The sequence below is a fragment of the Leucoraja erinacea genome, chromosome 17, assembly GCF_028641065.1.
Source record: "Leucoraja erinacea ecotype New England chromosome 17, Leri_hhj_1, whole genome shotgun sequence".
Taxonomy (NCBI): domain Eukaryota; kingdom Metazoa; phylum Chordata; class Chondrichthyes; order Rajiformes; family Rajidae; genus Leucoraja; species Leucoraja erinaceus.
In genome coordinates, this window is record NC_073393.1 from 13,588,626 (window position 1) to 13,603,368 (window position 14,743).

At 39.9% G+C, this 14,743-nt stretch overlaps 1 protein-coding gene across 1 annotated transcript in view; it reads right to left on the minus strand.

Moving 5' to 3' along the window:
* The window catches only part of LOC129705151 (adhesion G-protein coupled receptor G5-like), a 68,594-nt gene that overhangs the window by 41,613 nt on the left and 12,238 nt on the right, over positions 1-14,743 (minus strand). The window contains exons 2-4 of the mRNA XM_055648587.1: positions 10,872-10,967; positions 10,188-10,232; positions 5,182-5,226 (exon numbers count right to left, since the gene is read on the minus strand). Coding sequence (XP_055504562.1) covers positions 5,182-5,226; positions 10,188-10,232; positions 10,872-10,953 — 172 coding nt within the window. The 5' untranslated portion in view covers positions 10,954-10,967. The remainder of the gene's footprint in view (positions 1-5,181; positions 5,227-10,187; positions 10,233-10,871; positions 10,968-14,743) is intronic.

Sequence of the window (14,743 nt, forward strand, 5' to 3'; positions counted from 1 at the left end):
TTGGGGGTTCAGTATTGATGTGGATAGAGAACTGGCTGGCAAACAGGAAGCAAAGAGTAGGAGTAAACGGGTCCTTTTCACAATGGCAGGCAGTGACTAGTGGGGTACCGCAAAGCTCAGTGCTGGGACCCCAGCTATTTACAATATATATTAATGATCTGGATGAGGGAATTGAAGGCAATATCTCCAAGTTTGCGGATGACACTAAGCTGGGGGGCAGTGTTAGCTGTGAGGAGGATGCTAGGAGACTGCAAGGTGACTTGGATAGGCTGGGTGAGTGGACAAATGTTTGGCAGATGCAGTATAATGTGGATAAATGTGAGGTTATGCATTTTGGTGGCAAAAATGGGAAAGCAGACTATTATCTAAATGGTGGCCGATTGGGAAAGGGGGAGATGCAGCGAGACCTGGGTGTCATGGTACACCAGTCATTGAAGGTAGGCATGCAGGTGCAGCAGGCAGTAAAGAAAGCGAATGGTATGTTAACTTTCATTGCAAAAGGATTTGAGTATAGGAGCAGGGAGGTTCTACTGCCGTTGTACAGGGTCTTGGTGAGACCACACCTGGAGTATTGCGTACAGTTTTGGTCTCCAAATCTGAGGAAGGACACTATTGCCATAGAGGGAGTGCAGAGACAGTTCACCAGACTGATTCCTGGGATGTCAGGACTGTCTTATGAAGAAAGACTGGATAGACTTGGTTTATACTCTCTAGAATTTAGGAGATTGAGAGGGGATCTTATAGAAACTTACAAAATTCTTAAGGGGTTGGACAGGCTAGATGCAGGAAGATTGTTCCCGATGTTAGGGAAGACCAGGACAGGGGGTCACAGCTTAAGGATAAGGGGGAAATCCTTTAAAACCGAGATGAGAAGAACTTTTTTCACACAGAGAGTGGTGAATCTCTGGAACTCTCTGCCACAGAGGGTAGTTGAGGCCAGTTCATTGGCTATATTTAAGAGGGAGTTAGATGTGGCCCCTGTGGCTAAGGGGATCAGGGGGTATGGAGAGAAGGCAGGTACGGGATACTGAGTTGGATGATCAGCCATGATCATATTGAATGGCGGTGCAGGCTCGAAGGGCTGAATGGCCTACTCCTGCACCTAATTTCTATGTTTCTATGTTTACAGTGCCAGAGATCGAGTTTCAATTCTGACTATGGGTGCTGTCTGTACGGAATCTGTACGTTCTCTCTACGTGGGTTTTCCCTGGTGCTCCGGCTTCCTCCCACTCTCCAAAGACATACAGGGTTGTAGGTTAACTGGCTTCGATAAAGATTGTAAATTGTCCCTAGTGTGTAGGATAGTGCTAGTTTAACGGATGAATGCTAGTCAGAGTGGACTCGAGGGCTGAAGTGTCTGTTTCTGCGCTGTATCTCTAAACTAAATTAAACTGGAAACCAGGCAAGCAAATGAATGTTGGGATTGAAGTAGTGGTGGAAGGGTGCTGGCTAATGGTCTATGATCAGTGGCATTGTGCAGCGATGAGTGCCACAACGCAAAAGAGTGAGTGTGTGTGTGTGTGTGTGTGTGTGTGTGTGTGTGTGTGTGTGTGTGTGTGTGTGTGTGTGTGTGTGTGTGTGTGTGTGTGTGTGTGTGTGTGTGTGTGTGTGTGTGTGTGTGTGTGTGTGTGTGTGTGTGTGTGTGTGTGTGTGTGTGCGCCTTTGTTTCCAACCTGTCATTGGATTGGCTGGATCTGGCTTATTTCCGTTGTCCTCATCTGTAGAGGTAAAAACAAAGAGGGTTAATGATGTTAAACTGAGATTATTCAATTTCACTCACAATGAATTTATGATATTCAACTAACGATTCTCCATTTGTCAGTGACATGCTTTCCCCCAACAATCTGTGCGTTGATATTTTGAATTGACTCAATTGTTGTCCACATTTCATGGCCATCCTTTACAGCTCTAGAGAAGTGGGCTAGCGGGGTCACTCTTGCCCCAGTGGATGTGGGAAATAAAACTAGGAAAAAATACTGGCATTGAGGTCAAATATCAGCAACAATTTCACTAACTGGCACACCAGCTTTTCAGAGGGTAGTGAGAATCCCCAGCTCCTAAAGTTTATTTTCTCATTTCATAAATTAATAATTAATTTGCGATGGATCTGTGTATTAGGATTGTACAACTTTTAAAAGCCCGTGCAGATTACACTGTGTAATAAAAGGGAGTCGTTGATTAGCTGATGTGTAAGTCGTGATAACCTTATCAGAAACTATTGAATTCAATTGCAAAAACAGAAGAGCAGCTGAAAAACTCAACGGGTCAGGCAGCATCTGTGGAAGGAAATGGACAGTCAACGTATAATAATAATAATAATAATAATAATAATAATAATAATAATGCATTTTATTTGCTGGCGCCTTTCTGGACACCCAAGGACACCTTACAGGACATAAAATCACAATACATTTATCAATATTAAAACCAAGTTGATTAAAAACAAAAAACATTTCAACATCTTTCAGGCTTTTAAACTCTTGGGCTGAAAAATAGCTACAGCTTTTCAACTTCTTAGAGATGTAAAACCGACAGGATTGTTGGTGACTTCAACTTCCCCAATTCTGCCTGGGACTTCCTTAATGCTAGTGGCTTAGATAGGGGAAGACATTTGGAGCTTTTTTGTGCAGTTCATGTTACTCTGTTGCAGAAAGAATATGGAGGCTTTAGAAAGGGAGCAGAAGAGGTTTACCGGGATGCTGTCTGGATTATAATTAGCTATAAACAGTAGCGGACTGGGTCTAAAAATATTGGTTGCCAGGAGACAAAGGGGGGCCACTTCATCAGGGGCCCACTTGCCATCGGGCAAGCTGACACCCTGGCCAGTCCGCCACTGACTATAAAGCAAGGATGGCGAAACTTGGATTATTTTGTTCCGAGGGTGGGTGACTGAGCGGATACTGTAGCGTACTGTGTACCAGTCACATCAGCCCATTACAGCAATGATGTGGTGCTTTTGGAGAGAGTACAGAATATGTTTACCTGGATGATGCCCATATTAGGCAGTTTTTAGTAACTAGGCGAAGATGAGCAAACTTGGAATATTTTGTTTCGAGGTTCGGTGACGTAGCAGGGACCTGATAGATCTATATAAAATTATGAGAGGCATAGCTATGGGAGACAGTCAGAACCCCCTTTTTCCCAAGGTGTCTTGGAGATGAACTTGCATCAGGCTCTGATTCAATGTGCATTGCTAGGGTAAGAGGCCATATGGTTTGTACTGCTGTTATTGGGATGTTACTGCAGTGCTGTGAATCCTAGGGATTCCGTACTTCAGAAGGTTGTGGATGCTCATTTCCTACATTAAATCAAATGCATCAATCAATGGGATCTTAGCTCTCAGAAAGGGGAAGCACGGTGGCGCAACGGTACAGTTGCATGTCTGACGAATCTTATAGAATTTTTCGAGGATGTAACTAGTAGCGTGGATTGGGGAGAACCAGTGGATGTGGTGTATCTGGACTTCCAGAAGGCTTTCGACAAGGTCCCACATAAGAGATTAGTATACAAACTTAAAGCACACGGCATTGGGGGTTCAGTATTGATGTGGATAGAGAACTGGCTGGCAAACAGGAAGCAAAGAGTAGGAGTAAACGGGTCCTTTTCACAATGGCAGGCAGTGACTAGTGGGGTACCGCAAAAGCTCAGTGCTGGGACCCCAGCTATTTACAATATATATTAATGATCTGGATGAGGGAATTGAAGGCAATATCTCCAAGTTTGCGGATGACACTAAGCTGGGGGGCAGTGTTAGCTGTGAGGAGGATGCTAGGAGACTGCAAGGTGACTTGGATAGGCTGGGTGAGTGGGCAAATGTTTGGCAGATGCAGTATAATGTGGATAAATGTGAGGTTATGCATTTTGGTGGCAAAAATGGGAAAGCAGACTATTATCTAAATGGTGGCCGATTGGGAAAGGGGGAGATGCAGCGAGACCTGGGTGTCATGGTACACCAGTCATTGAAGGTAGGCATGCAGGTGCAGCAGGCAGTAAAGAAAGCGAATGGTATGTTAACTTTCATTGCAAAAGGATTTGAGTATAGGAGCAGGGAGGTTCTACTGCCGTTGTACAGGGTCTTGGTGAGACCACACCTGGAGTATTGCGTACAGTTTTGGTCTCCAAATCTGAGGAAGGACACTATTGCCATAGAGGGAGTGCAGAGACAGTTCACCAGACTGATTCCTGGGATGTCAGGACTGTCTTATGAAGAAAGACTGGATAGACTTGGTTTATACTCTCTAGAATTTAGGAGATTGAGAGGGGATCTTATAGAAACTTACAAAATTCTTAAGGGGTTGGACAGGCTAGATGCAGGAAGATTGTTCCCGATGTTAGGGAAGTCCAGGACAGGGGGTCACAGCTTAAGGATAAGGGGGAAATCCTTTAAAACCGAGATGAGAAGAACTTTTTTCACACAGAGAGTGGTGAATCTCTGGAACTCTCTGCCACAGAGGGTAGTTGAGGCCAGTTCATTGGCTATATTTAAGAGGGAGTTAGATGTGGCCCCTGTGGCTAAGGGGATCAGGGGGTATGGAGAGAAGGCAGGTACGGGATACTGAGTTGGATGATCAGCCATGATCATATTGAATGGCGGTGCAGGCTCGAAGGGCTGAATGGCCTACTCCTGCACCTAATTTCTATGTTTCTATGTTTACAGTGCCAGAGATCGAGTTTCAATTCTGACTATGGGTGCTGTCTGTACGGAATCTGTACGTTCTCTCTACGTGGGTTTTCCCTGGTGCTCCGGCTTCCTCCCACTCTCCAAAGACATACAGGGTTGTAGGTTAACTGGCTTCGATAAAGATTGTAAATTGTCCCTAGTGTGTAGGATAGTGCTAGTTTAACGGATGAATGCTAGTCAGAGTGGACTCGAGGGCTGAAGTGTCTGTTTCTTCTTCTGCGCTGTATCTCTAAACTAAATTAAACTGGAAACCAGGCAAGCAAATGAATGTTGGGATTGAAGTAGTGGTGGAAGGGTGCTGGCTAATGGTCTATGATCAGTGGCATTGTGCAGCGATGAGTGCCACAACGCACAAGAGTGTGTGTGTGTGTGTGTGTGTGTGTGTGTGTGTGTGTGTGTGTGTGTGTGTGTGTGTGTGTGTGTGTGTGTGTGTGTGTGTGTGTGTGTGTGTGTGTGTGTGTGTGTGTGTGTGTGTGTGTGTGTGTGCCTTTGTTTCCAACCTGTCATTGGATTGGCTGGATCTGGCTGATTTTCGATGCTCCCATCTGTAGAGGTAAAAACAAAGAGGGTTAATGATGTTAAACTGAGATTATTCAATTTCACTCACAATGAATTTATGATATTCAACTAACGATTCTCCATTTGTCAGTGACATGCTTTCCCCCAACAATCTGTGCGTTGATATTTTGAATTGACTCAATTGTTGTCCACATTTCATGGCCATCCTTTACAGCTCTAGAGAAGTGGGCTAGCGGGGTCACTCTTGCCCCAGTGGATGTGGGAAATAAAACTAGGAAAAAATACTGGCATTGAGGTCAAATATCAGCAACAATTTCACTAACTGGCACACCAGCTTTTCAGAGGGTAGTGAGAATCCCCAGCTCCTAAAGTTTATTTTCTCATTTCATAAATTAATAATTAATTTGCGATGGATCTGTGTATTAGGATTGTACAACTTTTAAAAGCCCGTGCAGATGGTTCTTTTTTTTTTTTTTTTTTTTTTTATTTTATTTTATTAGAAGTAAGCACAGTCATATGGCACCAAAGTGCCTAATATATATTTTCATAATACATTTTATGTACAACTTCTTTTTTTTTTGTTACATTGAAAAAAGATGAGAATAAGAAAAAGAAGTTAGATAGTAAAGGATAGAAAAATGTGAAATATATAGTGTGTGAAGAAAGAAAACGAGTAAATGAAGAAAGTTGAGAGAGAAAATAGTGAAAAGAAAAGGAGATCATTATTTATAGTCTTGACCAACCCTCGTCCAGTCCTGAAACAGTTATTTTTTACAATTGTGTTGCACCATATGATTCCAAAAAAACGACGAATGGAGACCAACTCGTTATGAATTGGTCTGATTTATCCATTAGGAGGAATCGCATTTCCTCAAGATGAGCGGTGTCCAACATACTTGCAATCCACATTTTAAGCGTTGGTATTGATGTACCCTTCCAAAATTTAAGTATTAATTTTTTTGCTATTATTAAACCATAATTAAGGAATAGATTTTGAGATGTGTTCAATTTATTCCCATCTTCCATTACACCAAATATAATCATTTCAGTATTAGGTTCAATTCTTGTCTTGAATAATTTTGTAAGTATTTCAAAAATATCATTCCAAAATCTATAAAGTTTTATGCCGGAAACTAAGGAGTGTGTTATAGTTGCCTTTTGGGCTAGACATTTATCACAAGTGGCGGATATATTTGGATAAAATTTGTTCAATCTTGTTTTTGAATAATATAATCTATGTACAATTTTAAATTGAATTAGATTATGTCTTACATTAATTGAACATTTGTGAATATATATCAGGTATTTTTCCCATTTAACCTTCGTAATTTTTATCATTAATTCCCGTTCCCACTCTTCTCTAAGTACCTCTGTCGATGGTAGGTCTATATTTAGAATACTATTATATAAATAGGATATTAATTTTTGTGAGTCAGCTTCAATATTCATTGCTTCTTCCAATAAGTCAGGAGTTACTTTTTGATATCCTTGTATATATTTTTTCACAAAGTCGCAAATCTGAAGATATTTAAAATATTGGTTGTTTTTCAATTTAAATTTTAATTGTAGTTGTTGGAATGATAGTAGGTTTCCCATTTCGTATATATCCCTGATCCTTCTAATTCCGAGACTTTCCCATTGGTTATATGTCTTATCAATAAGAGATGGTTTAAATAAAGGGTTATTCGCAATTGGCATTAACAGTGATAGATTTCTTAATTTTAAAGATAATTTTATTTGTTTCCAAATTCTTATTGTACCATATATAATTGGGTTCTTCTTATATATTGTGTTATTCAGTTTTTTGGGGGAAAAGAGGATCGTTCCTATATTACAAGGATGACAATCCTCCTTCTCCATTTTTATCCATTCTGTCTGTTGTGTAGAACTATCCAACCAATAAATCATATTCTTAATATGCACTGCCCAGTAATAATACATAAAATTCGGAAGTGAAAGTCCCCCGACCTCTTTTGGTTTACATAAGTGTTTTTTTGTGATTCTATGTGATTTATAGTCCCAAATATAATTTGTAATGTTAGAGTCTAATTTAAAAAAAAAATATTTTGGTATATAGACTGAAATAGGTATAGTAATTGTGGTAAGAAGATCATTTTTATTGCATTTATTCTACCTAATAATGATAAGGGAAGTGTTTTCCAAAATTTAATCCGTGTATTAAGTTTATTTAATAAAGGTATGAAATTAGCATTGAATAATGCTTTATATTTTCTAGTAATCTGAATACCCAAATATTTAAATTTTTCTGTTGCGATTTTAAAGGGGAACTTCAGTAAGTGTGTAGGTTCTTGAGGTTTTAATGTCATGATTTCGCTTTTGTTCCAGTTTATTCTATATCCAGAAAAAGACCCAAATTCCTCTATTAAGTTTAATAAATTTGGTATGCTCGTTTGTGACTTTGTAATATATAAAAGTATATCGTCTGCATATAATGAGATTTTATTCTTTGAGTCCCTGGTATTATAGCCCTGAATATTCGGATGAATTCTTATACTTTCAGCCAGGGGTTCTATCATAAGGGCAAATAGCAGGGGTGATAGTGCACATCCCTGCCTATTACCCCTTGATAGTTGACATTTTTGAGATAACATGTTATTAGTTAAAATTCTTGCCATCGGTTTATCATATAATAATTTTACCCATGTTATAAAATTCTCTCCCATGTTAAATTTTTGTAGTACTTTATATAAGTATTGCCACTCTACCTGATCAAATGCTTTCTCTGCATCCAAAGAAATAATTGATATATCTTCTTCCTCTACTTTATGCGAGTACATTATATTAAACAGGCGTCTCAGATTATTAAATGAGTATCTTTTAGGTATAAACCCCGTTTGATCAGGGTTTATCAGTTTACTAATATATTTGCTTAATCTACTTGCTAAAATCTTTGCTAAGATTTTCTGATCTGTATTTAAAAGTGATATAGCTCTGTACAAGCCCGGATCTTCTAAATCTTTATCTTTTTTTGGAATAAGCGTAATAGTTGATTCTGTTAGTGTTTCAGGTAGTTTGTTTTCTTTAAAAGCATGGGAGTATAAATTAAATAAATAAGGGGCCGTTAACTCCTGAAATCTTTTATAAAATTCATTATTAAAACCATCTGGTCCCGGTGTCTTACCTTTTTTCAACGATTTTATTGTTTCACCTATTTCTTTGATTGTAATTTGAGCTCCTAGTTCCTCTTGTTCCAAAGGGTCCAGTATTGGAAGATTACAGTTATCTAGAATTTTTTTTATTTTACTATCTTCTATTTTAATTTTAGATGTATATAAGTTTTGGTAAAATTGGGCAAATCTATTATTAATATCTTCAGGTAGTATTAGTAATTCGCCTTTCTCTGATTTAATTTTGGTTATAGTATTTTCCTTTTCTTGTTTTTTCAATTGGCGAGCTAAAAGTTTATGTGGCTTGTCACCAAACTCAAAATGTTCCTGTTTTGTAATTTGGAATAGTCTTATTACTCTTGCCGATAAAATTTGATTAAGTTTAAATTTCAGTAATACTATCTTATTGTGTTTATCTGTCGTGGAATCTTTGGCATTATCCAACTCTAACTGTCTGATTTCTTGTTCTAACAACAATTGTTCTGTCTTATTCTTTTTATTTTGAAAACTTTGGTATGAAATTATAATTCCTCTCATAAATGCCTTAAAAGTTTCCCATAATAAAGAAGGGGAAGTACCTGGTATATCATTTGTATCGAAAAAAAGTTTCATTTGTTGTTTTAAATATTGATAGCCTTGCACGTCATTTAAAATATGTGTATTAAACCTCCAAAAAAATTTTTTACCCGGCATTCCCTCAAATTTTACTGAGAATGTCAACGGAGAGTGATCTGAGATACTACTAATGTGGTATGTTGGGTTGTTTGTATAAGGCATTAATTTCATGTCCACTAAAAAATAATCAATTCTTGAATAAGTTTTATGCACCGGAGAGTAAAACGAGTATTCCCTTCCAACTGGATTAGCAGATCTCCATACATCTATTATATTAGTATTTTTTATATATGTATTTAGAAGTTCGCTAGTTTTAGATTTTAAATTATTCTTCTTTTGTTTTGATGACTTATCTAGATATGAATCTAAAACACAGTTAAAGTCCCCCCCTATTATCACATTTTGGTAATTAAACTCTGATATTATATCAATAATTTTATCAAAAAATTGGGGGTTGTCAAAATTCGGAGCATAAATATTTATCAAAGTTAGTGGGGTTGCATAAATTTCACCCGAGACTATAGTATACCTTCCCTCTTTATCTGATATAGTATTCTTTAATTTAAAAGGAATACCTTTCCTAATAAGAATAGCTGTACCCCTAGATTTAGAAGTAAATGAGGAGTAGTATGTTTGGCCTATCCAATTCGCCTTTAATCTTATTTGTGTTTGTTGTTTCATGTGGGTCTCCTGCAAAAACATTATGTCGCTTTTCAACGATTTTAGTTGGGCAAAAATTTTACCCCTCTTAATTGGTTCGTTGGCACCCCTTATATTCCAACTACAAAATGTAATTCCTCCATTCTTTATTTGTCTATCGTCTTGCATTGTAATCAGGGTAATATTCCTGAATCATATGGTGCAACCAAATACCTCAGAATTTTAGGACTTGGGTGGTCATCCCGGTTTATTAGATTTATATTGCATCTCCTTCTTGTAAAGTGCCTTAGAAAAAGAAAAAAAGAATGTGATATACAATTACTTTCAAAAAAATTAAACAGATAAAAATCTTGATTGTGATTGTGTAAATTGTGCAGCGATGAGTGCCACAACGCAAAAGAGAGTGTGTGTGTGTGTGTGTGTGTGTGTGTGTGTGTGTGTGTGTGTGTGTGTGTGTGTGTGTGTGTGTGTGTGTGTGTGTGTGTGTGTGTGTGTGTGTGTGTGTGTGTGTGTGTGTGTGTGTGTGTGTGTGTGTGTGTGTGTGTGTGTGTGTGTGTGTGTGTGTGTGTGCCTTTGGTTCCAACCTGTCATTGGATTGGCTGGATCTGGCTGATTTTCGATGCTCCCATCTGTAGAGGTAAAAACAAAGAGGGTTAATGATGTTAAACTGAGATTATTCAATTTCACTCACAATGAATTTATGATATTCAACTAACGATTCTCCATTTGTCAGTGACATGCTTTCCCCCAACAATCTGTGCGTTGATATTTTGAATGGACTCAATTGTTGTCCACATTTCATGGCCATCCTTTACAGCTCTAGAGAAGTGAGCTAGCGGGGTCACTCTTGCCCCAGTGGATGTGGGAAATAAAACTAGGAAAAAATACTGGCATTGAGGTCAAATATCAGCAACAATTTCACTAACTGGCACACCAGCTTTTCAGAGGGTAGTGAGAATCCCAAGCTCCTAAAGTTTATTTTCTCATTTCATAAATTAATAATTAATTTGCGATGGATCTGTGTATTAGGATTGTACAACTTTTAAAAGCCCGTGCAGATGGTTCTAAAGGCAACTTCTGCTTGTATAGCATGTTTCATAATTTTAGCACATTCGAAGTAGCCTATGGATAAAGATTACTCGTGATGTGTTGGATTGGGCATGTTAGGAAGGCACGTTTCTTGACCTAAGGCTGACAACGGATAAATACAAGATACTCGGATATTTCAGCTATTAAACAAATAACACCATTGGAATTATGTATCTTACCAGATGTTGCTAGCACAATGTGGACAAACAAAGCAATCCATCCTATTTTCCATATGCACATACATCTCCCTGGGTTTTCCATTATCTAGGTCTGACCTGGTAAAAAGAGACACTGAATTACAACAAAAAAGATCACAGAAGATTTTTCCAATTCTAAGTCATTAGGTAGGTCAGGCACATCACTGGAGAACAGTGGTTGGTGACGATGTTCTAACCCACTCATTCCTGGAAATATATTCTTGTAAACCTCCTCTGTACCCTCTCTGTGCTGGTCCTGGAGAGGAGGTTTGCAAGAATGAGACCTATTGGATACAAGTAATATGGCTGGGAGAGATCAGGGAAGGCGAGGGAAAGTCCACTGTGTAATAAAAGGGAGTCGTTGATTAGCTGATGTGTAAGTTGTGATAACCTTATCTGAAACTATTGAATTCAATTGCAAAAACAGAAGAGCAGCTGGAAAACTCAACGGGTCAGGCAGCATCTGTGGAAGGAAATGGACAGTCAACGTATAATAATAATAATAATAATAATAATAATAATAATAATAATAATAATAATAATAATAATAATGCATTTTATTTGCTGGCGCCTTTCTGGACACCCAAGGACACCTTACAGGACATAAAATCACAATACATTTATCAATATTAAAATCAAGTTGATTAAAAACAAAAAACAAAAACAACAGAAAATACACAAAACATTTTAAGTCATTAAAATCAGGGTGAACATGGTGGAAGTTATGTCGGGTATGCTAATCTAAACAGGTGTGTTTTGAGTTGTGATTTGAATTGATCGATAGTGTCCAGGTGACGGATGGGAGGTGGGAGAGTGTTCCAGAGACGTGGGGCAGAGCAGCTGAAGGCTCTGGCACCCATGGTGCTGAGTCTAAATGTGGGGACAGTTAAAATTGCAGCTGAGGAGGAACGAAGTGACCGGGAAGGAGTGTATGGTAGCAGCAGGTCAGAGAGGTATTGGGGAGCAAGATGGTGTAGGGCTTTGAAGATCAGCAGTAAAATCTTGTAGTTAATCCGTTGGTGCACAGGGAGCCAGTGGAGCTGAGTGAGGATGGGTGTGATGTGGTCCGATGATCTGGTGTGGGTGATGATCTGGGCTGCAGAGTTCTGAATGCATTGGAGGCGATGAAGAAGTTTATTGGAGGTGCAAGTGAGGAGGGCGTTGCAGTAATCGATGCGGGATGTGACCAGAGCGTGGATGAGGACTTTTGTATTGTCGAGAGGGAGGGGCGGAGTCTGGAGATGTTGCGGAGATGAAAGTGTGTGATATTGCTGATGTGGGGGCCAAAGGAAAGTGTACTGTCCAGAATGACGCCGAGACTTTTGACATGGGAGGAGGTGGGTATGGGTGAGCCATCAACTGCAATGGTGAACGGGTGGGTTTGGAGCGTATGGACTTTGAGCCAATTAGCATGATTTCTGTTTTATTTCCATTGAGTTTTAGAAGGTTGAGTGACATCCAGTTGCTGATAGCTTGAAGACAGGTGGTGAGGGCAGTTGGGGGAAGGGAGGTGTTTGGTTTTGTGGAGAGGTAAAGTTGTGTATCATCGGCGTAGCAGTGAAAATTGATTCCAAAATGACGGAGAATATTGCCAAGAGGTTGACTATAGATGATAAAAAGCAGTGGCCCCAGCACCGATCCCTGAGTAATACCATGGGTGACTGTAGCAGTTGTGGATTGACTTTATTTCCCTGGATGAACTGTTTTCTGTCGTGTAGATAGGACCTGAACCAAAGTAGTGCACTCCTCTATATAGTGCACCTACCCTCACCGCTCCTCCTCCCAGAGAGAATGGGGGTAAAATAGCTTCAATTCTGACCTTTAACCCCGCCATCCTCTGTATCCAGTGCATCCTTTTTCAGTATTTCCACCACGTCACATCTTACCCTTCCCAGCTCTTTCTGCTTCTCACAAGGACTACACCCTCTGTGAATCCTTGGTTTACTCATCCCTTCCCACCCACTTTGCTCTGCAACAGTAGGCACGCTGACATCTGCCCCTACACCTGCTCCCTCACCTCCATCCAGAGAGCTAAGCAGCCCTTCGAGGTGAGACAAAGGTTCACATGCATCTCCTCCAACCTCGCCTATTGCTTTTGGTGCTCTCAATGCACCCTCCTTTCAATCAGTGAGACCTAACGTAGACCCAGGCAACTGCTCGCTGAGCAGCCACTCTCTGTCTACACTTGTCATCATGTTCTCCTGGTTGCCAGCAGTTCTACCAGCTGTGCCACCGTGCCGTCCAATTTGCGCAGGAACACATGATGGCCGGCCATATTCCCATTACCACTGACCAGTGTTGAACAATTTATAAATGATCTGAAGGTCAGAGTAAGCCCTCTGTTGATAAGCAGGTGCAGACCTGATGGCTGGCGTTCCCCTCACACCAAGTGTAGGAAACCATGATCAAATGAAGAAGTCTTACTTCTGGGTTTTCTGCACAGTGTATTGCAGGTGAACAAGTGCAGAAGTTACACAAACCACAAGTGAGGCAGAACAGACACAAACATAGGATCTGACAACAAATTAAATTTGACATTGTTTTTTTTATAGTGCAGAAACTCTGGATGCTTTCAAGAGAGAGCTAGATAGGACTCTTAAAAATAGCGGAGTCAGGGGATATGGGGAGAAGGCAGGAACGGGGGACTGATTGGGGAAGATCAGCCATGATCACATTGAATGGCAGTGCTGGCTCGAAGGGCCGAATGGCCTACTCCTGCACCTATTGTCTATTGTCTAATGAATCTGTCAATAGGTTTTTGTGGGTAGTTGATGGGGCCACTCTCTCATGCCTCTTTATTCTGCATCTATTCTTGACCTTAAGTCTTTGGCTACTGTGCTTTGGACGCCCAGTTTCTTCAGACACTGTTGATTTGCCCTGTGACTCCCTCCCTCCATCACTAGCGACTCTCTAACCATCTGCAGTTCTTTATTACATCTTGGCATCTCTCTAACCTGCAGCGCACTTGCTGTTTGCAAATATAGTTATAACTGAGAAAGTTGTGAACACTCGGTGAGTCAGGCATAAAATGATCACCAATGCATCCATGATTTCTAGGACCACCTTCTTGGGGTCCCTGGGATGCAGACCATCAGGCCCTGGGGATTTATCTGCCTTCAGTCCCAACAGTTTACCTAACACCTTTTCCTGACTAATGTAGATTCCCTTCAGTTCCTCCCTCCCACTAGATCCTCGGTCCCCTAGTCTGAGAGATTGTTTGTGTTAGTGAAGATTGTTGGGTGAGTGAAGACAGACCCAAAATACTTGTTGACTGGTCAGGCAGTTCCTTGTTTCACGTTATAAATTCACCTATTTCGATCTGTCTTCGCTAATCTTTTCCTCCACATATCTAAAGAAGCTTTAACTGTCAGTTTTCAATTAACCCCATCGTCATCCTCTGTTGAATTCTAAATTTTGCCCAGTCCTCTGCTTTGCTATTTCCTCTGGCCAATTTATGTGCCTCTTTGTTGGATTTCACACTATCCCTAATTTCCCTCGTTGGCCATGGTTGAGCCGCCTTCCCTGTTTTATTTTTATGCCAGACAGGAATTAACAATTGTGACCTTTAAATCTTTACCAACTATTTGCCTACTTTGCGTATCTTATGCAAAGCATTTCATTATACCTGGGGATAATATATATAAGCATCTGGATAAACAGGGTCTGATTAGGAACAGTCAACATGGATTTGTGCCTGGAAGGTCATGTTTGACTAATCTTCTTGACATTTTTTGAAGAGGTTACTCGGGAAATTGATGAGGGTAAAGCAGTGGATGTTGTATATATGGACTTCAGTAAGGCCTTTAAAAAGGTTCCTCACGGAAGGTTGGTTAAGAAGGTTCAAGGGTATTAAT